This window comes from Tetrao urogallus, assembly GCF_951394365.1.
Source record: "Tetrao urogallus genome assembly, chromosome: 3".
Classification (NCBI taxonomy): domain Eukaryota; kingdom Metazoa; phylum Chordata; class Aves; order Galliformes; family Phasianidae; genus Tetrao; species Tetrao urogallus.
In genome coordinates this window covers 89,684,388-89,708,685 of record NC_136815.1, presented here as the reverse complement: position 1 = coordinate 89,708,685, position 24,298 = coordinate 89,684,388, and the positions used below count along the sequence as shown (strand labels likewise).

At 42.6% G+C, this 24,298-nt stretch overlaps 1 protein-coding gene across 2 annotated transcripts in view; it reads right to left on the bottom strand.

Annotated features, from left to right (window-relative positions):
- Positions 1 to 24,298, bottom strand: part of NFATC1 (nuclear factor of activated T cells 1) — a gene marked incomplete at both ends in the record, with an annotated part of 111,507 nt that overhangs the window by 35,737 nt on the left and 51,472 nt on the right. For both annotated transcript variants that reach the window (XM_079534000.1, XM_079534001.1), the window contains 2 exons: positions 9,137 to 9,269; positions 10,722 to 10,777. In XM_079534000.1, coding sequence (XP_079390126.1) covers positions 9,137 to 9,269; positions 10,722 to 10,777 — 189 coding nt within the window. The remainder of the gene's footprint in view (positions 1 to 9,136; positions 9,270 to 10,721; positions 10,778 to 24,298) is intronic.

Sequence of the window (24,298 nt, the reverse complement as noted above, 5' to 3'; positions counted from 1 at the left end):
GCTACCTTGCCCCTCACCAAAATGCGGGTTGCCAGAGTTTAGCTGCTGAGCGCCAGTGTTGTGCGTCCAGCCAGCCCTGCTGCATGCAAGCACCAGCCCCTCTGCTGCAAGGCAAGCTGGCTCAGCAGTGGAGAGGCTGGTGAGTGAACCACGGTGCTGTGGGAGCACAGAAGGGTGAGGTGTGGGGTGATGTTGCTCTGGGATGCTTCTTCTGTTGTGTTCCCTGCCACACAGCGCTGCTCTCTGACTCACTGGCCAGCTGTAGGGAGGGAGCATGGCTCTGCAGTCTGACAAGCTTTTCTGCTGCTTACTGGGAAAACTGCCTCCTACAGATCTGCCTGTCCTCTTTGGTTTTACATGTGTATATTTTTATGTGAACAAATGCATGTGTATAGTTTCATACAGTAACAGCATCCAGGTAGATGGGAGCCTTGTGCATGGAAGTCTGCCTATGAACTTGGACAGTGCCATTATCTGATTAGAAAGCGCTTTCCTGGTAACTCAATTACCAAATGCTTTTCAACAGCTGTTAAACTATTAGGCTGTTCGATGCATATTTATGAACCAGAAGATTTTACACAGTTGGTGTATACACTGTAAACCAAAGTGGGAGGGGAGGAAGGTAGGTAGAGGGCAGTTGATTCTTAAGTTAGCACAAAAGACAAGAAATGCATTAGATTTCTTTCAAGAGAAAAGGGAAATATTCTTATTCCTTTTCTATTTTTTTATTAAATCCCAAAATGATGGAAAAAAATGAATCAAGTAAAATTATCTTTTCTTCCTCTAAAGAAAATGCAAGACCTGTGAAAGAAGTTACAACTTTACTTGCTACTTGTTTTTTAAAGGCAAAGTACTGCTGTTCTTGAATCTCTTTGGACTCCTTGCCTGTATGAAACTGCTGCAGTTGAGATATTATGGCTTTACCTGTTGGGATGCTGCTTGAAAAACAGGGTTTTAATCCAGATGCCCGACTGATTTAGATTTCTCTTTTAGATACAAGATGAGATTTCTCAAGATCTCTTAAGATTGTACCTCTTTATGGCAAATATTCCTCTTTGATGCAGGGGTGTAGATGATGAGGGAAAACCAACACCAGAGCTTCTACCTGCCGTATTCCTGCTGACAGGAGACTCAGCTCTCCCATGCTGTCCCACATGGGCTGACCTACTGCTGTTCCTCCAGCACGATACCTGACCCCGTGGAACACCTTAAGCTGGAGCTTTTACAGTACACACCTTGACTGCACTGGCAGAAGACTTATATGTCATTTCTGCCAGGCATGTTAAAATTCACTGGAGCGAAATCTTTTCAGCCTGACAACATGGCATGGCGTTACACCACCAGTGCTGGCATTGATTCTGCTCCCCTGACAAGGAGATGAAGCAGGGAGGGCAGGGGCTGTGGGCAGAGTTCTGCAAAGGCAGCAGTGGGACACAACCAGGCATTTCAACAACTCCTGTCCCCCAGCAGCTGTGTGGGAGGCACTGTGGGGACATGCTGGCAGGAGGGCATCGTCACTGCCCAAATTCTGGTTAACTGGCTCACAAAACTCACTTTGTATACTATAAATGTTTTTGTGCTTCCAGGCCTCTCCTCAGCTCTCGCAGAACTTGGGGGCCCAGCAGCGAGGGGCTTGAAGGACTTCTGCCCTGCTCAGCTTTCCTCCCCCAGACCATGCTGTGCAGCCTGGTCAGAAGACTGGCTCTTGCCCCATGCTCAGCATTCTTGCTCTCCTGCAGAGTAGTTTGGGTCTGGCTGACCTCAGCCATTTTGGCTCTGACACGCTCCTTGTTTTCAGGGAGTGATGCAGTCCCTCCCGCAGCTGGGAAAACACATCGCTCCCATGTATTTCACCTACAGCGACAGTGTGAACCATACCCTCTTTAGGATCAATCACTGGGCTAGATTAATTATGATGATCAGCCACTTGAGGAGAACAGAAATAGCCATCTCTGGTAATCCTGCCCATGTAATTCTAAACCTAATTCTCCCTTACACCAGTTTTGGCTTTTAAGCTAATTGGAAGATCCTAAAGCCCGATGCTCGCTAACGTGTACACGTAAAATCACTGGGGAGTGAGGGAGGGATCCCCTAAAACACTCCTGCAGAGGGATCTGGCGATCAGAACCATGAATCAGAACGATGGGGAATATTTGAAAAGGGGGGGTCCTGCCTGAGGACGACCTCATGTGCTGGAACTTAACTATTCTGAGTGATTGTTTTGGTTGTGACAAGTCTGATGTCAGACAAACTCAGTGGCACCTATATATTGCATGTGCATCCCTGCCCTTATCAGGGGCATCACAGCAGGTAAAGCTCCTTCTTGGTCTTCCACAGAGAGGCAAAGCTCATCTTTAGTCAGGGATCAGGATGACTGCATCTGCAGGTCAGATGCACCTGGCTGGGCTCTGTCTGTGACGGTCAGGACAGGCAATCACCCAGACAAAGCATGGGCAGCTTCAAAATGAGCAACTGGAGAAGTATTTGACAGAGTAATGCTGGAGTGAATGAGGAGAACGCAAATGTCTCTCCTCTGCTGCCACCATGGACCTTGCTTTGCTGCTGGAATGGAGTAGCAAGGCTGATGGGCCTGGTGATGATGAATGTAGCTATCCTCTTAAATGGAAACAGGACTCTGACAAAATCTTGCCTGCTTTTTGTTTCTCTGTTAAATGTCAAAAGTAGCAATCAGTCATCTAGCAGCCAAAATGAAATAAACTTAACAGCACATACTGTAAAAATGAGCAACCATGATTCATATTTTCACCTTAAAAAAAATAAAAATAAATCCCTCGTGGCCAACCCCCCCTTCCCTTCCTGCTCTGTGCAGGCTTTGCAGTGATCCAGCTGTTCCCTGGGCTCAACAAAAGGACTCGCAGCAGGTCCAGGGCTTCAGGCCTGGCTCCGCTGCACCGCTCGTCCGGCGCAGATCCAAACCAGGTCTGCGTGTGATGCACACCTCCTCACTTTCACGCCTCCTTTCATGCTCCTCATTTTCACTTCCTCATTTTCATGCTCCAGCCAGTCTGGCTACAAGATGCTAGGAAGGGTCAGTGCCTGTGCTGCTCAGGGTTCTCAGTGGTGGGCACCCACTCCTCCCCACCGTGCTCTGGAGTTCACCTGGCCCCATGGGCCCCACGCCTCGGTCAGCAGCATTGCTCTATTCCTTCTCATTCCTCTCCTCATGCTTTCTCCTGCCTCGCTGCAGCACAGAAGCACTCCTCCTTGCAGTGGCTGTCCCACATCCTGCAGCTTGTGATCCTCTCACAATCCAGCCCTGCTTCCCCTTCCTTCCCCAGCCACCCCCTTCGTATGGCATTTTTGAAGATGCGGCTAATTAAGTAATTTTGCCAGCTTTGATATGATAATTGAGCAAATACTCAGAGCTGAGAGGTGTTGGCAAACGATCACTAAAAAGTGTGCTCATTGTCACATTAGAGCAGCAATGCTTTGCATCCTCGTTTTATTGTTTTCTGCTAATGTGACCAACGTGGTCGTGTTGTCACTTAGAAAGTGAGCTGTGGGCGGAAGAAGTGAGGTTAAACAGAGGCACATCTGCTAAATGTAATCACTAGAAAACTGCTGAATATCTCATCTATAACACACTCAAGAGATAATTTTAGAGCCGAGGCAGGAAGTTAGTAAGATGCTTACAAAAATGTGCAGTGGGCACTGCTCACCATTTTCAGAAGCACACTAAGAACTTTCTTTGCTTTCCCACTGCTGGGTGGCAAACAATAACAAGGCACATCCAGTCACCACAAGCAGACGCTTGGCACAGCTCAGCACACATGCATCCAGAGAAGCTCTGCACCTACCAAGCCCCTAGTCTAAGCAGCCAGACTTTCATACGTAAGATTCCACCCCAGCTTATGGAGCTGCCGGCACAGAAGTAAAGAAGTTTCAGAAAAGCTAATTGTAAAAGTAAAGGCTATGCTCTTGAAAATGTGGCCCTACAGATGGCAAAACACATATCAAAGTAAAAACTGCAAGCAAAGCAACACCACTGTAATACTAGAAGTAGTGGATTGATTTTTTTTAATAATGATTTGAAAATTAAGAAGCCTGACAGAAACAGAAACTGGAAATACTTTATCTTCTACACTTTGCAAAAGCTAATTTTTCATTCCAGTGAACAAAACACATCAACTCGCTTTTTTGCCCATGTATTAATTTCTTCCTGGACAAACTAGCCTATCTTTGCTTTGTCAAATACCATCACTATCTGTCTGAATAAAATACAAAGAACACTGTTCTATGTTCGCTTCTCTTTGTAGTATCTGCATAGTATTTGTCGGATAACAGAATCATAGAGAGCATTAACATCTATCTGCAAAAAATAAGTTTTTGAACAAGTTTCCTCTGTTTTGATGTACCTACTTAAAAGATATCTTTAAAAAAAACAGCAAACCAACAGAGATTCAACTCTTATCATTCAGTGAATTATTTAAAATCTTCTGCAGTCTTGCATCTGTGCTGGAGAACTCCTTCAGCTTTCTTAGCAGATGAAAGCCCAGGATTTGGAACCACAGCATACATATCAGATTGTGTGCTTCTTCATCTTCTGGTTATACTTCAAATGCTACCACTTAAGCCTAGTGATTTCAGAAGAATATTCCTCCTGTTTGAGAGGCATATATATGCCATTAGCATGATCAGTTCACATAATAAAAATGACACAGTCATAAACATGAGGGAAAAAACAGCATTTTTCTACAAGTTCAGTAATGGCATTCTGAAATGTTCTGCTGTGCATAGTAGAGTCAACAGAACACAGAGCTACAGCACTGGAGGGATTCTAAGGTAGAATGTCCAAGCATTCGTACTTCGTGCTTTGCACAGGTTTCTGACTGCAGTGCCTGGTTCTGAGCCTTGCTCCTCGTATTCTAATGGGATGAGGCAGTGCAAGACACATTAGTACTTACCATATGAGCTGTGGGGATTCACCTGTGCCAGAATGGTAAGGAAACAACTTTTATTTCTGTGCCAAGCATGCCTGGGGAGTGGCCTGGGGAACATAAGGCTTGCAGGCGCCAGGACAAAACTGAAACGCAATTGCTCTGTGATGCATAATAGTGAAACACTACTAAAAAAATGATACTGCAGCCACTTACGTACAATACAGGCACATACAGGACTGGGGATAGTTCAAATTCAGCAGAACTGGACCCGTAATTCAAAATTTCAATGAAAAGTGGATTACAAGCACTCAGGTTTACAGTCTGTCCCCAACCAAAGACTTAAGCTGGCCCCTTCCCCAGACCTAGTCTCTTACTTTTGAAGCCTCTACTATGTTTTGTTCTGGTTTTGAAACTTTTCAGTTATGGAACTTTTCATTTATGGAGCAAGATTTTCATTTATGGAATATTTCTTTTCTCTGACGCAGGAACTTGTTTTCACCAAGTAAGCTCCTGCTCTACAAAACGTTTGAGTGCAGTCCTGCCATATCTCTGCAGCACAGGAGAAGCCTTATGGCAGCGAAACCATAACAGTCTGCTGGAGAGGGCAGTTTGTGCTGCCTGCGTGTCACAGAGCTGTACTCCAAGGAGACACTCCAGGACCATCCACTGGGGGTAGGATGAGTGACGTCACATGTCCCTGGATCCACTGGCTGTTTTCTCCTAGGGAATGAGGAGAAACAGGAGCTACAGGAAAGCAAAACTATCACTCTGCAGTCTGGGTGGCAGCCACACAGTGAGTCCCTAAGCTCTTCACATGTGTTCATTCTGCTGGTTGCAACTGCCTGCACTTGCACAAAGCCACTCCAGGAGTGTGGCCATGGGGTTTGCACAATATCTGGGCTATACGCATCCATACATGGTATTTCGCTTTGGCACAGTTCAATTGGGCTGTAAAATATATCTAATGTGTATCACGCCATTTTGACAAAATCCCCAATGCAGAAAAACCTGCAGAATTATGGCAGGCAATTAAATGTTAGCACTTGAACTAAAGCACCGAATGAGAAGCTTACAGGGTAACATCTATGTGTTAAAAATCTTTTTGTATGTGTTTATAATCATTTTATACCTGATGATCCACTTTGACATTTGCTCGTCAAAAAAATACATCACCTATATTTGTGGAATTTATTTAAACAAGAGTCAGTGTTACCTGGACAAAAATACTGCTTATTTCTCTTCATTTTTTGTACCCAGATCACACAGTGGGGGTTTACTCAAATATCATTTTCTTAATGAGCAGAACTTTGTTTCTTTTATAATGCCTTGAAACTTTAAAATGATATAGCAACTGAAATCAAATAAAGCAGAATATCCTAAAAATCATTGCTAAAAGCACAACAACTCAAGAGACTGATTTAGTCATTGTGACTGATTCCTGAATATGCAGTCAAGCCAACTGCATCATCTTTAAGAGGCACAATAGAAACAATTACTACCAACACAGGGCAAAACCAGTCATAATACAGCTAAATAAATAAATAAATATTTACTGATTCTGATGATTACATTCAGTCTTACCACTGTTATGAGAGTTTGTAAAGAATGTAAGATATTTTTCAACTATTTATGTGCACATATGCATATATGGAAAGGGAATGTCAGTGTCAGTGGGCAACCAAACAGGAACAGGGAAAGTTAAATTTGCTATCCAATACTAGCTTCCATTTCCCCTGCTCTGGCTTTATATTTGTTCCTTCAGGTTTCTCTGCACTGAAATGGAAAGATTTCACAGGAATTCAAATCAGCACAGCAGGCTAAATATGACTCCCCATGTTTTCAACAATTACCATAACTAAAGGTGTCTGCAGAATAAAGCCTAGGCTGGGTCTCTGTTGCCTATCACTAGGTAGCTATTCTCATCACTTCACATCAAATGAAATATCAAATGTTTCAACCATGTATTGGTGATACCTTAAACCAACTCTAATAGACAATATTATTCCTATGGTTTAGAATAAAATGATTAAAGAAGTCTTGTGTAAATTCTGGAGAGGAAAGATGGTGCTTAACTTCCATAGTATCATAGAATCCTACACTTGTTTGAGTTAGAAGAGACCTTTAAAAGCCATCTAGTCCAATTCCTCTGCAATGAACAGGGTCATCCACTGCTAGATCAGGTTGCTCAGAGCCTGGTCCAGCCTGACCTCAAATGTCTCCAGAGACCAGACATTCACCACCTCTGTGGGCAACCTGTGCCAGTGCTTCACCACCCTTGCTGTAAAATAACTTATTCACTACATCCAGTCAAAATCTCCCTTCTTCTATTTTGAAACCATTTCCCCTTCTCCTACTACAACAGACCCTGCTACAGAGTTTGTCTCCTTCTTTCTCATAGCCCCCTTTATATCAAAAGGCTGCTTTTAGTTCCCCCAGAGCCTTCTCTTCTCCAAGGCAGAACAGACCCAGTTCTCTTAGCCTGTCCTCACAGGGGAGATGTTCCATCCCTTGGCTCGCTTTTGGGCCCTAGTCTGGACACATTCCAACAGGTCTATGTCTTTCCTGTATTGATGACTCCACATGTGGACACAGAACTCCAGGTGAGGCCTCACCAGCACAGAGCAGAGGGGCAGGATCACCTCCCTCAACCTGCTGCTCACGCATCTTTTGATGCAACCCAGGGTACAGTTGGCTTTCTGGGCTGCGAGGGCATACGGCTGGCTCATGTCCAGCTTGCCATCCACCAGGACTCACAAGTCCTTTCCAACAGGGCTGTGCTCATCTCTTTTGTCCCCAGTTTACTGGTAGTGGGGATCAATGCCTCGATCCAGGTGCCAGACCTTGCACTTGCATTTGTTGAACCCCATGAGATTCTTCTGAGCCCGCTGCTCAAGCCTGTCTGGGCCTCTCTAGATGGCGTCCTACCCCTTGTGCATGACAGGCTGATGGCTGGACTTGATGATCTTTAGGTCTTTTCCAAGTGATAAGCTTCTATGTATTTGAAATACTTATTATGGTAACCTGGGTAGCACTGCAATACCTTTTGGCCTTTGCAACAGATTTTAGTTGTTGAAAAGTGCCGTGCAATAGAATAACAACTCTTTTCAACTTAAGAAATGAGAAGTCTTTAAATATACACAGATGTACCCACTGAGGATGAAATTTGCATAAGCAGGCTGGTTCGGTGAAGCATAACTACTCAGCACGTATGCAATAAGCAGTCAGCTGCTCATGTCAGGTTTCTTGTATTCTTGTTTTAAAGTCCTGATAAAAGTCTGGAGTGTACGAAAACTAACCAGATGAAATTCTAAATATGCATTTTATGGGATTTCATCTGCAAAAAGTTGGCAGGTCTCTTCAAGCCACGTGGCATGACCTAAGGATTGTTTTGTGGGAATTACTCTGACAGAGACTATTTTCATCGTCTACAAAAAGCAAAAACCCAATCATTTTTCTCACTCCACTCACTTCCAGAACAACAAAAACAAAACCATCACCCTTTTCTCAAAAAAAAGTGCTCTCAAATAAGAACCATTGCAAATTATAAGAAATAATCTAAATTTGCTGTAACACAAGCCTACTTAGAATTCAGCTAGCATGAATATTTTATTGTCACTTTGTAGTTACCAATAAAATCTTCCAAAAATAAATTGGCATACTTGTTTCTAAACATTTCTGCATGAAGCATTTTTATAAAGCACTCTGATCTCCATACACACTACACTTTTCATTGCTGCCCTAGGGTGGGACCAGTGCGTAGCACTACTTCTACCCTGAGAGAAACAGCCGTGTAAAAAATGACTTGATGAGGAATCTCCACACCACCTCCAGCTGAGCCCAACACATTATGATGGTGTGATGCAAATTCAGATCTAGTACTCAAATCCAGTGTACCATCTGGGGCCAAAAGTCAGCCTGAAGGGTGTCAGCATCCCAGCAGAAAACTCAGCAGGTTCATGATTTGTGGGTACACGTCAGTTTGTGCAGGAGTTTGTTAGCTCCAAAAAGCAGAAGATTCCTTCTTATACCAATACAAAATAAAATAATCTGCAGAGGCCTCTTGGGCAGGCAGTAGAGAGAAAGGCAACCCTTGTGGTCTCTTCCTCACTCTTAATGTCACGTATGCCTGCAAGTTACTCAGGATACTAAAGAATTATCAGTGCCATGTATTTTTCTAAGCAACCCTTGTTATCTCTTATTTTTACTAATAGATAATAAGGAACATATTTTATTACCATTAGCAGGAAGATAGGTGAAAAGCTGGTACTGGCTTCTCTTTCTCTTTCCATTGCAGACATAGAAGTTGACCTGAACAGGGCTGGTAATTCTCTGATTGCGGAAAGGTGGTATCTCAACCACCAGTGAATTCTGCAAATACAAATAAATCAGAAAGTCAGGGCGTGACTAAGGCAGATGAACTGTACAATAGTATTTATATGTTAAATCTGAGAAGACTGGTCTCCCAAGGAGAAGTGCACTCTCCCTGTGGAACTGGTGGGTTTCATGCACAGGGATTGCCTCCTGCTGCCCACAGTGTCCTTTTGCGGACAATGGCTACAGCGCCTTCCAGCTCTGAGCCATCCAGCATAAGCACCCAGCACTGGTGGGCAGGACAGGCACCCTTGATGTGGGGGTGAGATGCTGTGAAGGACTTGGCTTTAGACTGATCTGCACACTAAGGGGGCACAGGTGAGGTCAAGCACTTCAAAATCACTTGAACAAAACATGACCCAAACAAAAGGGTTTTATAATTGGAAAAATGAAATAGTAGCATGGCTCAGGTCTTTACAGGTTACACTAGCCATCAGCTCTTTCCTTTACACAAAAATTTGGGCCCAAAATCAAGCTATGGTCTCTAATAAGGCAGTAGAAAGAACAACCACTCAGCTGGCATAGCAGGCTGTCCTTAGTATATCCTGCTTCCTTTGAACGGAGAATTAGGACAGGGATACAATTATTCTTGTAAATATACTTGTAAATATATAAGTATTTACATTTTTCAAAATGAAATGTATTTGGTGTTTTTTTAACTAATACCTTGGGAAGTTTTAAGCATGCTAATTTCTGGGAGATCTTTCAAGAACATCTTGTTCTACACCAGGGAGCTCTGAAGATCATGCAGATGATCTTCCACTGTCATAAAACAATTACTCCAGCATGGGGCTGGGGAGACTTGGTTTCTAGGGCATCAGCTTCCACAAATGCACAGCATAATCTGCTGTGATCATCAAAACCTCTCTTGCACTTTGATGGAATAAAAGGGAATGGTAATCTTAACATTTGGCCTGTTTTCAGATGAGGTCTTTCAAATTGTGTGCCTGCCTGTCTCCAGTAGGTTCACAGCTAACAAACTATAGCATATTGCTACAGAAGTAAAATAGTTGCCATAATTCCCATTTATAGTCACGGCTGAATGAGCCACAGTTCTCCAACCCTGGGTTTGATCTCCTGTGAGAGGACTCAGATTTCGTCTGCTGAAGGTATAGGAAAGCCAGGGAAAATGATCAGAAATTGTTTTGGGAGCAGAGAGGAGAACCAACCCAGCAAGACAGAAGATGAGCAGACAGGGCTGGCCCATCCTGGGCAATGAAAAAATATTTTCCAAATGGTCTCTTCTACTTTTGGGACAGCTTCCAGTAAAGGCTTTTTACTCCATGCTCCCATTAAAGAAAGATTTCCAGAAGGGGAGGCCCAAGTACTTGTTCTGTTTCAGTGGGGAGACACACTGCCAAAGCCTTGGAAATCCCTCTTTAGTAACAGTGCTAGAGAAGGCAATATATGTTTTTCATCTTGATGTTAAAATATTTAAGGCAGACTTACTGGCTTGCACATTTCTTTGTCAGTTTTGGCTTCCATTTCCCACACATGGTGACCATCTAAAAGACAAAAGAAAAAGATATCTAGTTCTGTCCTTTTTTTCTTCTCCCAAGCCTAAAAAAGAAGGACTTTTCAAAAGATCTCTTTGATGGAAGGGGCATTGCATATATGAAAAAAAGCTCTCAGAACACACATCTCAAGCTTTGCCCAACCAGGAAGCCATTTGGGTAACCCACTACAGAATCCCATTTAGCATTCTCTTAGGAGAATACCGTACTCTACAGTACAGCATACTGTGATGTGGGAAAGCCACTGAGATGTTGTTCTGTCACTAATTTGAACAATATGTGAAACTTTTCTACAAGTTAGTTTCCCAAACATTTTGGCAAAAATACTGTTACCTGTAAGTTCTTTTGATCACTTACTATGCAGTCAGTCGTGTTCAACATTAATATTAAACAAAACAAAAATATAGCATTAAGAAAGCTCCTCAGCCATCCAGTATTACATTTTATTATAACCCTAGTCTGGCTTGACATATTTTTGCTGCTTGGAACAAACAGCAAGACAATGCACAGGGAGATGCAGCTTCTATGCAACATTTAGGTCCTGAAGAGGTCCACCCTATAGTTTGCCATAGCTGTTTTGAGTGGTGTGTTGGGTACTCTTAATTCAATGCATTCATATTTTCAAGCAAAAATGAATTTAAGCCACAACTATCAGTTTCTACTGAGTACCTGCCCATTGGAATAAATTGGTTTCATCTGGTCTCTTTTTCTGTGCTTGACACAGAAGTACTTGGTCAGTAGGAGGTTATTTCCTTCTCCCTCCTGGCTTCAAGATGCAACGGAGAAATTTGAAACAAACAAACAAACAAAAATGTAGGGTTTCCATCTGCAAACCTAGAAAAAAACACGTGTACAGAAGGCCACAAGCAGACTGCTGTCTAAGTTCAGCAGGAGGGACACATACAGCTTAACAAGTCCCACCACTGTCAGATGTCACTGGACTCAATGGAAAATCAGACTTTATGTTATCTCTATTGTGCATTTATTGCAGCATCAGGACATACAAATGTAAATATTAGCTACTTTGAACTTCATCGCACAGATGAGTGCCTGCCTTTGAAAAGCAGCTCTCAGCAAGGTAGAAGAGTGAATGCACTTTCTCTTCTCTCTTCACTTTCATGGCCAGGATGGAGGTGACGCATTTAGAACTGTCTGATTTATTACAAATGTCTGTAAACAGTATTTTTGTGTACAGCTGTCCTACTGTGAAAGGAATGTTGCTGAGGAACTAGCACTGGCGATTGTTTTCACATCCAAAACCGATTCTTTTTAACGTATGGAAAGAAGTGCAACGTGAAAGCTGCAACACAAATAGCACAGTGGATTGGCAGGTATTTCTGTAGGAAACAATTAACAGATCTAACCTTTGTTTCTTCCTACATTTTAAACCATGACACTGGAAAAGGAATCCTTTTAATCGGCACTGCCACGTTTGGGTTGGGAAGAAAAGCCTCAGCCAAACTATGCTCAAATCTCCTTAGCAAAGGCTGTAGGAGTGCCAGCACTGAAGCAGAGTTCTCTGGAAGACGGGTGATCACAATTTATCCAACAAATGCTTCCCCCAAGCTGTCAGTAGAAAAACCTGACCAATATTCCGCAAGCCATGACATACCTGTTGGCTGGGAGTGGGCTCCTCTACCTCCCTCTCCCTCTCTACAGAGAGCCTGCAGCCCCTCACTTCCTCCCCACCCAGTTAATCAATTGGTTGGAAAGGCGACACAACACGGACACTTATCACACATTCTGCAAAGGCTAGGAACTTTGGCTTTGTAAGGGTTTTTGTGTTGTTGGTTTTTTTTGTTTTTTTTTTTTCTTTCTTAAATCTAAGGTGTCCAGACTAGTAGTTAATGTGTTCCATTTACCTTTGTAAATGTATTACATTACTTCAGTCTTTTTGCAGTGTTTAATTTCTGCTTTGAGAGACGAATGATCTGATTCAGGTTTCTGGTTTTTATTTCCTGCCAATACTTCAGTAAAATTCAAAATGACTCCAACTATCGCTAATCTTTCAATTACTTCATGCAGCAGTGCCTTTATGTGCTCTTGAAATTTTTATGATGACAAAGAGAGTTTGTTCAGAAATATTTTAAATGCTGTAAGCTAAACTATTAGGAAAATAAAAATCCAGAGCCGTGGTTTGTCTCTGGAAGCTAGTTAAGAACAATACAGTTTTTGCTCCAATAAATTCTCCTGAGACTGTGCAGATCATTGCTGCTTGACGACTGCAGGGAAGGTGAAGAGAGAGAAGGACTGGGGAATAGACAACTCATTAACAGCTAGCGACATTTCATTTAACAAAAACACACGGAGGAAAAATTGTTATGAAGCAGAGACTAAAAAAAAAGAAGAAAAAAAAAAAGACAATTCCTCATATTACGTCTGGTAAACCAAGAGGGAAATCTCAACGCCCACGGACTGGGATCAGCTCCAGGAGGGAAACCTTAGACCACTACGTCAACCTCTTACAGTAAACATGTTTTGCAGGTTTATACAGTTCAGCTGAAATTTTTTAAAAAGAGAAATTAATAGTGGCTCTGGAACGGTTTGTGGGAGCTCAAAGCACCAGGAAAATCTGCCTCCACCAGAGAAAACTGCATTGCCCCCAGTGCCACGTGTGCTGAGGACCCTCAGAGGCAGGCGGGATACCGTCTCCCATCAGTGTGCTTGAGGAGTGAGGACTGCTCAACCACAAAAGTTTCCATTGTACGCCTGCCACATCTGCAGCAGCCTGGTTCAGAGCCCAAGGCAACTCCCTCCTGGCTGCCGGCCAACCAAAGTACACCAGAGCAATTTATACCTTTCCAAAATGCAAATAATTCAAATTACAGACATAACACAAAGCTGAAGCAGACACATTTCAGGCATTCCCGTTAAAGTTTACTCTCTGGAATTACTGTACCCAAATGGGCAGTCGTTATATGGGGAAGGGGGAGGCAGAAGGAGGTAGAAGAGGAAGGAGAGGAAGAGGCAAGTAGGAAAAGAGAGAAGGGAGAAAAAGGCTTTTCCAAAGGTCTTATTTCATTCTCTCTCACTTTGCTATTTACTTTTACCAAGTAATAAGAAGTGTCTTCTCCAAACCAAATGTCTGGCTTTGTTTTGGTGTTTTAGGATTTATATTTCAATGTTTTCAACGGAAAGACTTCCCTTTATATAGCTAAAAAGTCAAGGTATTCTTTCGGGTTGGTTTGTTTGCTTGTTTGTTTAGGTTCTTTTCTTTGTTTGATTTACAGAAGGAAAGGAAAAACAAAACAGCTGCTCCCAGAATCACAGGGAAAAAGCCAGCAGAGAGCCCCTCTCCCGTGATGGCCAAAGCAACTGATTTGACAAACCAAGACTCCCACAGGGAGTTCCTGTGCTCATGCCATGGGCTTGGAGGAGCTCTGAATCCCTCTTCTTCTGAAGAGGCAGCACAAGCCCCATCTCACAAGAGCTCTCGGGCTGTGCCCACCTGACCCGGGTTTGGCACTGAGCTGTGCTTCATTCACAGGTGGCCATCAGCACTGTTGGCAGCTGAAGACATTGAGCTTTGTCAGAAAGCCTCATGTTTAAAGACCCATCACTGCGCTGTGCTGGTATCTATAGCAGTCTCTGCTTTGGGCGTACTTCACCATGATTCATTTTTTTCAGCACTCAGAGCACCTGGGATTATGAATGATGAAATGCTGTGAACCTACCATGTTACTTGGGGTGGATTTTCAGCTCTGCAAAATACAAACATCCAATTTTGAAACGGAGCAGCTCAACGATGAATGGGTCTTTGTAGGCTGCTCTTATCAAGTGCCCACTCCAATGTTAAAGGAAACTGCGCAAAACTCCAGAAGTAAAAATACTCTAATTCATTAGGGAATTCCCTGCAGTATGAGTCACTGAGCGGCTTCCCCACCACACCCAGCTAAAAGATTTCCACATAAAAATGCACTGTAGGAGCTTGTTTTAACACAGAAGCAGCATGAAAAAAGTGGTGTAAACTCAGACATAAAACCTAGCAGACTGCAACATATGTACGAGGGCTGCTCTGAAAGTAACGCCTTCTATTTTATTATGTTGGCCCGTAACGTCAGAGGCAGATCTTGGTGGTATGGTAGGAGAGACTGAACCTTCCCGCCAACATTCTGTTCTATTTTGCTGCTGTGTGACAGATGGCAGCAGAGGGGCAGTCTGACAAAATGACGCCTGACGTGGAAATGCGCATGGAGCAAAGATGTGTCATTGAATTCCTCCCTGCGTAAAAAAATGGCAGCCACTGATATTCATCAATGCTTGCTGAATGTTTTTGGATATCAAACAGTGGATGTGAGCACAGTGAGGTGACGGGTGGTGTGTTTCAACAGTGGTGACAGCACCCTGAAAGACCACCCATGTTCCAGATGGCCATGCTCAGCTGTCACACCATGAAAAGAAGTGTCTCAATCAGCTCATCTGTGTGAATCATCAAATCATAGAATGGCCCGGGTTGAAAAGGACCTCAAAGATTATCTAGTTTCAACCCCTCTGCCATGAGCAGGGTCACCAACCACCAGACCAGGCTGTCCAGAACCACTAACCAGGCAACTGTGTGCAGAACTGAATATTGACTTCAGTGTATTGCAAACAATGGTGTCAAGTGCTGGAATATCACAAAGTTTGCAAACGCTTACACAGGACCAGAAAGAACAGCATATGCAAGTTTGTCAGGAACTACTGAACCAGTATGAGGCTGAAAGTGACATTTTCCTGGATCACATTGTTACTGGTGATGAGATGTGGTGTCTCCACTGTGAGCTGGAATCAAAATATCAGTCCATGGAGTTGTGACATGTGATTTCCCCATGGAAGAAGAAGTCCAAGCCATCAGCAGGTGAAGTGATGTGCACTGTCTTTTGGAAAAGGGCTCTGACTGCTACATCATGACACTGACTAAGCTGAAGGCTCAATTTTCCAGAATCATTCCAGAGAAGACGACAACCTTTCTCATGCAACATAACACCAGGCTCCATACCAGTTTGAAGACCATGTAGCACACTGCCAATCGTGGCTGGACTGTCCTACCACACCCACCATATAATCCAGATTTGGCATCTTTTGACTTCCACCTGCTTTGACTCCCATCTGACTTCCATCAGATGGACTGCATGGGCATTTTCCAAGCAGTGACACCATCACAGCAGCTGTGAAACAGTGGGTCACCTCTGCTGGCACAGATTTTTACAAGTGTGCCATGCAGGCTCTTGTTCATCACTGGCAAAAATGCATAGCGAGTGCTGGTGATTAAGTTGAAAAACAGCATTTCGTAGGTGAAATCCGCTCTGTCAAATAGTGTAACTGAGCTCTTTGTTGTAGTTTCCATGGAAATAAATAGGAGGCATTACTTTCAGAGCAACCTACAGTACATAGGTTCTTCAAAAACAGCCACACAGTCAAACAGCTGTAAAGATTTTTTCAAAGAAATCTTGTACTGTCTTCTACTTCTCACTGCCCATCAGTTTCCAAGGGTTTCCAAAACTGATTTACCTTCTTTTCTCTTACAGGGAACTGTAAGAATAGTGCCAGAGGTTTGCAAGCTCACAATAGTCAAGTCACCAGTATAACTTTCATCACAGGCTGAGAGATGACAGAAAGGGAAAACGATATACAAAACTGACACAAACTCCAAGCCCGGAAACCTGGGAGCGTGTAACGTGCATATCTGGCAACTAATTATACCCTGGATCAATGAAATGGGCATAAAGGGAGAGTTCTGATGTATTTAAGCTATCTTTCTTTATTACAGTGGGTAAAAACAGGGTATACCCTTTAGCAGCACTGTGTTCATTTGAGATACAAGAAGAGTAGACATCACCTGGGAGTTCACTGCCTATCCACAGTGTACGTTTTATATTCTTTCAGCCTAAAGCTCAACAGTTTGATTGCGCTAGCTGGACTGTAAATCTGTATTTACATTCATATATTGCAAGCAAGACAGTGAAACTAACTCTATACTCCCAAAGGAATCCACTCCTTGATTAATGTGCTGTGAGACTACCCTAAACAATAGCGCCTATATTACATACCAGATTACTTTAACATGTTCAGAACAGGTAGGACACAGATGCAATGGAAAATGCTCTGCAAAGTCTGTCTACCTTTGTATTCAACTGCATTAGCACATATTCAGCTCCTTTAGCACTGAAGGATTTGTAAAGTTTTAATTTGCTTGCCAACCCCTTCTTCCCTCAGATGTATACTCCTGGTTCTGACACTACTGATCCGTGAGTATGTCCAGAAGGAAAGGATGGGCCTCCAGTGAGAAAAGAGGATGAAAACTAAGGTAAAGACCTGTCATTCAGACAGTCATTCAGCTTTGTGCGAAGATGCAATCAACTTCCACATGAGGCAGGTTAGGCCAGGTCTGTGCTTGGGCTGAGGATTAGAGGCAAAGGCAGCCACTCTGATTTTCATGGATTTTATTTCCCTCCTCCTTGCCAGGAAGATCCCAGTTACTTTTCTTACCTCTCCTCACAGCCTACTGTCTCACTACAGACATTGATCCCATAGTTTGGTTCCCTATCCAGAACCAGTCTGTGCAGCAAGGCTCATGCAGAACTTGCCTAATTGCAAAGCTGCTGTATCTATTTGTGTCCCCTTATAAGCATTTGCAGCATATGCATTTTGTGCATTCCTTCAGCTACACATTTTTGCAGTCTTGAACTTATATATAAATATTATGTATACTTGTGTGAGTCTGTCATGCGTGTGATGTTTTAAGTTCCTTTTTCTCTCTTTTTTACACTACAATTTAATTGCAATTTACATTACAATGAAAGTGTCATGCAGCAACCTGGTGATAAAAACGCAGTACAAACTGTACCTTACAGTGCATTGGTATCTGTGCCATACATGAACTTCCTATCTATATGGTTCCTATCTATCCCCCCAGAATTTGAGGGAATCACTTTGCCTAAATAGCACACTTCTTGCTGCTTTTGCCACAGTATGTCTAACAGACTTAATTATTCCAAGCTCAAGCATTTTGAAAACAAGAGTAATTTTAGTCCAGGTAATTAAAAGGAGGCACTGTGCTGAAAACAGACTGATTAAGGCTCATTTTGAGCCAAAACCATCTGAAATGATCTGCCAGATCCTATTTTCAGCAGAATGGGGACCAGTTACACAGTTTGTGCTCTCTGGCACCTCCCTCTATTTAAACTGATCTTAGTCTGAGGGTTTTATTTAAAAACTCTCACTAATTCCAGGTTTAATACACTCAACTTACCAGTAAAACTGCAGCTTGACATGCCTACAAATTTTCTCTAGAGCAAGCATGGAGAACCAAGCCTACCCACCCATCATCAATCCTGCATTCTACCTTTGGTTACAGCTCTCTTATCTCCTTGTCTTCAGAATTTTATTTCCTCTGGGAACCTCTAGTACTCAGAACTTGGGTCTCTGCAGCTAACAGTAGATAGAATAATCCTGGCCCATTTTCTTCAGTTTCATCTTCTGTCTTGTATTTTCTCAAAGACTTTCAAACTCAAAAACCTCACAGCCAGTTTCAACCAAATTCTTAATTTTCTCTCCAAGAACAACTATTTTTTTCTACCTCTTCTGTGTTTGATGCCGACACCACCACTTGTACAGGCCATCAGATTTGAAGCTACCTTCCACTACTACATCCTTCTCATCTTGTCTCATTTGGACATTTGGTCCAAATGTTTTCAATTCTTCCCTCTTGTTTGTTTTTAAGACACAAGCTCTCCATTTTATCTACGTGGCCACAACTTCTCATTTTCCAGAGACACCCTGTTATCAAGACTTATCAAGACTTTGTTTGGCAGTGTTCAAACAGTACACTTCTGAATGGCATTTTCATTTTTCTATCTCACTGTCTCCATTGTGTCCCTTATCTGGTTTCTCCTGTTCAAAAAGACTAGGCTTAATCATAGACGTGTAACAACTGTGGAGAATTTGTGTTGCTGTAACGTGATGACAGGACAAGGTGTAGAGTGTCCAGTTTTGTTGTTGTGATGATATTACGTGTGAATCTATGATTCTGTTATTTAATATACATAATAATCCCTGATTATTTGTCTTGATATCAGCTTTCTTGCAACAAGGCACGCTTTGGAAATGTCTTAGCACTATTCCTCTCTAAATATCATTGTACTTCCTTCCACATTGCTCTTGAAGGTGTAATCTTCTTCCTTCAGCAGATCTAAAAGGACAGGCTATTCGTCTTCCATTTCTCTTCCCTTTTCTTTCTGTGATGTCTACTTCAGACATGAACCAACACTTAATGACCAACTGAGGGAGTAACAGCAGAGAATGAATTGTGCTTTAGCAGAAGATGCAGACAACCAGTGCTGGCTGTGGGGCACTACAGGGTTGACCCCTGTGGGAAAAGGCCAGCAGTTGCCATACGTGGAAACAGCCAATTCAAGCTTGGCTCTGCAGTGGACCCAATGTTGGTCAAAGCTGAGACAAACAGTGATGCTGATGGCATCTCTGTGATAACATACTTAAGAAAGGGTAAAAAGCACTGTGCAGCAGCTTTGAGGAGCAAGAAAAATGCAAAAGAAATAATCCTACAGAGAGCAGGTCCAGAAAAAGAGGGGGAGGAAGTGCTCCCAGTGCCAGATCAGAGATTTCCCTGCTGTCCATGGAGAATACCACTCTGAAGCAGCTTGTCCTATTGCAGCCCATGGAAAATGATGGCAGAGCAGATGCTCGCAACACAGGCTATGGATTTACCCTGAAGGAAGCTGCAAGCCCAAGGAGAGCTCATGCAGACTAAGGCTCCTGGCAAGAGCTTCAGCCTGTGAAAGGAAGTGCCCAGGCTGGAGCAGTCTTTTCTCGAAGGACTGTACCCTGTAGAAAGGAACCATCTTGAAGAACTGCAGTTCATGACAAGTCCTGGAGCAGTTCATGAAGGACTGTCTTCTGTGAGAGGGACCCTATACTGGAGGAAAGGGAAGTGTAAGGAGGAAGGAGCAGAAGAGATGAAGTATTATGTCTTGACAGCAACTCTCATTCCACATCCCTCTGAGCTACTTAGGTGGGAAAGAGGTAAGAAGAGCCAGCAGAGAAGTTGAATATGGGTGATTTCCCTGTCTTTATCTTGACCCAAGATGTTTGGAATGTTTTCTCCCAGTCCTGCTGAGGAAGAGGAGGGAGGGAGCAGCACAGTGGGAGCCTGGCAGCCAGCCAAGGTAAACACCCCTTTTCTCTCCTATCTTTGGGCACTGATTGCTTCATTAGACTGTGGACTTGAAGGGCTCCTGTATATTTGGAGGGTACTGCTGGAACATTAGTAACTAGCTGAAATCTTGTGCTAGTTATAAATGCTCATAGACAAAGCTTTGATTGAACAGATGCAGCTTGAAGCCACTCAGTTTGGCAGCGGCACAAAACAATAAACTTCAACCATCCATAGTTTCTGTAATAATTGAAAATTCACAGAATTGTAAGACAAACTACTTTGAACTAGAGACTGGATGCTTATTCCTTGTTTCTCTGTTGTGCACAATAAGTATCCCTGATTGATTCATCTTGTTCTTAACTGCAAGAGCAACTCCCAGGATGAGGCTTGCTGCCGCTGATACCATCTCATGCATATGGCTGCTGTCCCACTCTATCTTTGCCATTCCCTATGCTAAACAGCCAGGAAAAACTGAAACGTGCTGACATTTCCTACAAGCTACATCATGGCGCCTGCGTGCGCGTGAAAGGGTTCCACCACCAAATGACTCTGCCATTTGATGATACTACTCACTCAAGGATATCTGTTTCTGAGCAACGGCCAGAAACCCCTTCAGCTATCAATACATCTCCAGGAAGCAGGTTCAAGTGACCTTCACATGAACTCCACGCTTCCAACTCGTATGCCTTTGAAATTTCCAGTTTATCTAGTTTCCAGAATTTTTAACCTCGCTGCACATGAGTCAGAGCATAACTGCTCACTGCCAACTGGAACATGTGTCCCGAACTTGGAAAAACAGATAGATAGAGACCAAATTATGTATTATCTGTCCATCTGACTAGAGGGGAAAGGGAGTTTTGTCACTTGCTTATTTATTATGTGAGCTACAATATGATTACCAGTGGGAAACTTGACCCCTTTTTGGCCAGTTGCCCCCTAAACTGTGACTGCTACTGGCAATGGAAAGAGCAATGGAAAGATTGCTGAGAATGTAAGATCTTTTACCAAGTGGAATTCTGCCAAGACTCAGGTCACCCGTCTCCCCATCACATCACATCACGTCAAAACAGACTCCAAGCCCTGAGTTCCAGAGTACAGCTGAGTCAAACCCCAAAGCCCACATGCTTCCCCAACGCATCCGTTCCATCCACATGCTACTCAAGTGTTTTGGAACATAGGATTTTCCAGAACTTTCCGTAAGTTCTTTGGAACTTAAAATACTGCACTTGAGTGTCTACCATGCAGTGAAGTAAATTTTTCTCCCACAGTGTACAGGAATTAGAACTGAATTTCTCAGCATCCTTCCGAGACTTTGAACTGACATTTGCACCCTAAAGCAGCAACTGATTGATTACAATCTTTGCTACAGATGGTGAAAATCGAGAGGAACAAAAAACCTGCTACATGCTTCAGTGGACACTTAAATTCATCCAGCTTTCTTCTTTTCCATATTGCATTTTCTCTGTGCAAACATTTGGCTGACCAAACTTGACCACTCTTTCAACATAAAGGAAGCTTCAGGTTTTCCTACTTGAAATAGTTACAGAAAAGAGAGATTTTCTTTGGCATATACGTCAAAAATTTGGTGATCTCACCCAGCTATCTCTCATCTGCTCCAGCATAGCTATTATCATGCTACATCAGTGTCTTAATGATCTAAGAGCGCAACCTGTTCCAGCAGCAAAGACAAACAGTTTTGACAGAAAAATTCATTTAACATAATAAAAATGACACTACAATGATCAGTTTGAAGCTAAATCTGAGAAACTGTTTAACTCTTTGAAAATGCCCATAAACAGGAGAAAATAATTGGAGGAAATGTTGCTTAGGTGGTGTTTACTCCTCCATCTTCCATGAACTTGAGTTTCAAATGCTTCAGGCACAGTAGCTGGGGATATTATGTAATTAGGTTACAGGTGCTAGGATCATTGTTGATTTGAAGGCAGAATAATTAGCAACATGTTCAAAGCCACAGAAATCCATAAGCCTGGAGTTTCTAAGAGATGTAGTGCTACAAATATTATGCCCACTAAAGACAGTGATGCATCTTCAGGGTTGCATACATAAAGGACAAAAAGGCCGTCAAATTTAACAGCACAGAATCAGAATTTCAAAGTCAGTGTTATCTGAAAATCTAATCCTGTGATGAAGCTGGGTGTTACATTTCTGCCTTTCTGTTCTTTAAAACTCTTGCCTTGAGCTCTGGTCACTAAGCACAAAACCAAATAAGTGAGTTTGGTGCTCTAACTTAAAGAGTGGAGACTCAATTGAATGACAACCAGTAATAATACACTAAATGAATATCCAGTTCTTCCTATATATCAAAACCTGTTAATAATGAGGATTTCAGTCATTTTAGCCTGATCTCTGAAGTATGTCTTGACTTGGACAAATCAAGGAAGTCCAGAAATACTTGAGCTAGCTCTAGTGCCAAAAGTATTCTAGCTACAGGAGCAAGGGGAGATTTTTGGCCTAACTGGATAAGTTAACTCCTTCGGATCATAGTGCAAGACTTTCCAAAACCCAAAACACCTTGTGCAACTCTACAATATCCTAGAAGGAAGGACATGGATATGTGCCAAGAAGATACACCTCTGTCTTCACTATGCTTTGGTGCTCGCAATACTACTTGGCTTGTGTCTCATTAGTAAATTTTCATTTGTCAATTACAATAAACATTTTTGTGAACTGAGTTATAGAGAGACTTAAACATCACTAATCATACTCTGATACACAAGGAGACAGAAGTCCAGTTGTTTCTGTTAGGTTCTTTGTGCTTTTTTATGTTCTCATAAAGGTAACTCTTGTTACCTTTCAAAAATGACTTTGTAGATAATGTTTGTAAACATTGTTATAAGAGAAAACAAAAAAAGGAAGGTAACTGCCAGATATATAGTCTTTAAAAACTTTTCAAACATCTCTGCATTTTCTTAAGTTCCCTGAAGGTTTTTGCTGCCTGGTACATTCACACAACCTAGAAACTACGTAAAAAGATTAACACAGGTAAGTCAATAAATCATTGTCTTTTAATATAGATCCAGATCACAATCTAAGCTTTTCCAGATGAGTGTGTTAGGAAGAAAGCATTTTGCTGATCTTAGTTCAAACACCTCCTTGCATAGCTAACATCAATTTCACTTCATCCACTTTCATAACCAAAATGCACACCTTGCCTCCACAGTGAACACCAGCATCAACTGTCCTTGTTTCTAGGGTGCTGCAAACATCTATATTCATATTTCAGATGAAAAAAGATTTCTGCCGTATCCTAAATCTAGCACCCAACAAGCGTGACGCACAGACTCACAAGACACTTGAAAATCAGGAAGAGAAACCCATGACTATAAGGACAGAAACTGAAAGAAGGTAATTATTAGTCAGTTTGCAAGAGAGAAGTATATTGTGAGATCCTTCTGTCATGCTAAATTCAAATGCTGAATTTAAAAGAGCAAATTTCTCAAAGTTCATTCAGCACTTACATCTTAACTATCCCTACGTTTCTGGGATGGTTGCTTTATGCCATCGCTCATCATTGGAAAACATGGTCTGATGTGCAAGCAATAAATCACTGAACAAAATTCTGTGAAATAAAGTCTCATTTCAACACGTGAGAACTTTTTTCAGGTCCTGCAGCAAGTTTGAGCTAACTTCAGTCTGCTTCTGAAAAGGCCCATTGTTTATCCAAAGCGGTGCCCTCTGCCTCAGCACCACGCCATATCACAAGGGGTTCTTCCAGATGGGGTCCTCACAGCCCTGCTTTCACAGTCCTTTCAGCAAACCTTCACCCTGCAGCTGACTAGTTTCTCCTCTGTGTTGCACTGCTGCAAAGAATCTTTTGCTCTGGTTCATGCACTCCTTGGCTGAAAAGAAGCCAGTGAAGGGTTAAGCTGAAAATACCACGTCCTGCCTCCCCGGCTCAAAGATTGATTTGATCATTCTTCAGGGATTCCCTCTTGTATGAGTCACAGTTAAGACAGACTCCCTACGCAAGGAGGCCAGGATAATGCCATTCCTCCAGAGATTACAACAGCTGAGGGCTAGCCTGAAGACGGAGAGCTTGGGACTCATGCTTGGAAAAACATTCAGCATACCACAATGCACTCAGCAGACTTAAAGAAATTATTCAGACAGAAGGAAAAAAACCACAGAAGCCAAACACAACGTGTTCTCAAACTCTCTGCGTTAACCAATTAAGTATGCAGACTAGCATAAATTAGACAAGCACACAGAGGCTGCCTGCTGGCTTGGGGACTCTGCCTGAATAAAGACTGAAAACATGAACTCATGTAGTGTAGTGTTTAAATTTCAAATAAAGGATATTTTCCCTTTATAGAGTGCAATTATTCCTGTGATCTATT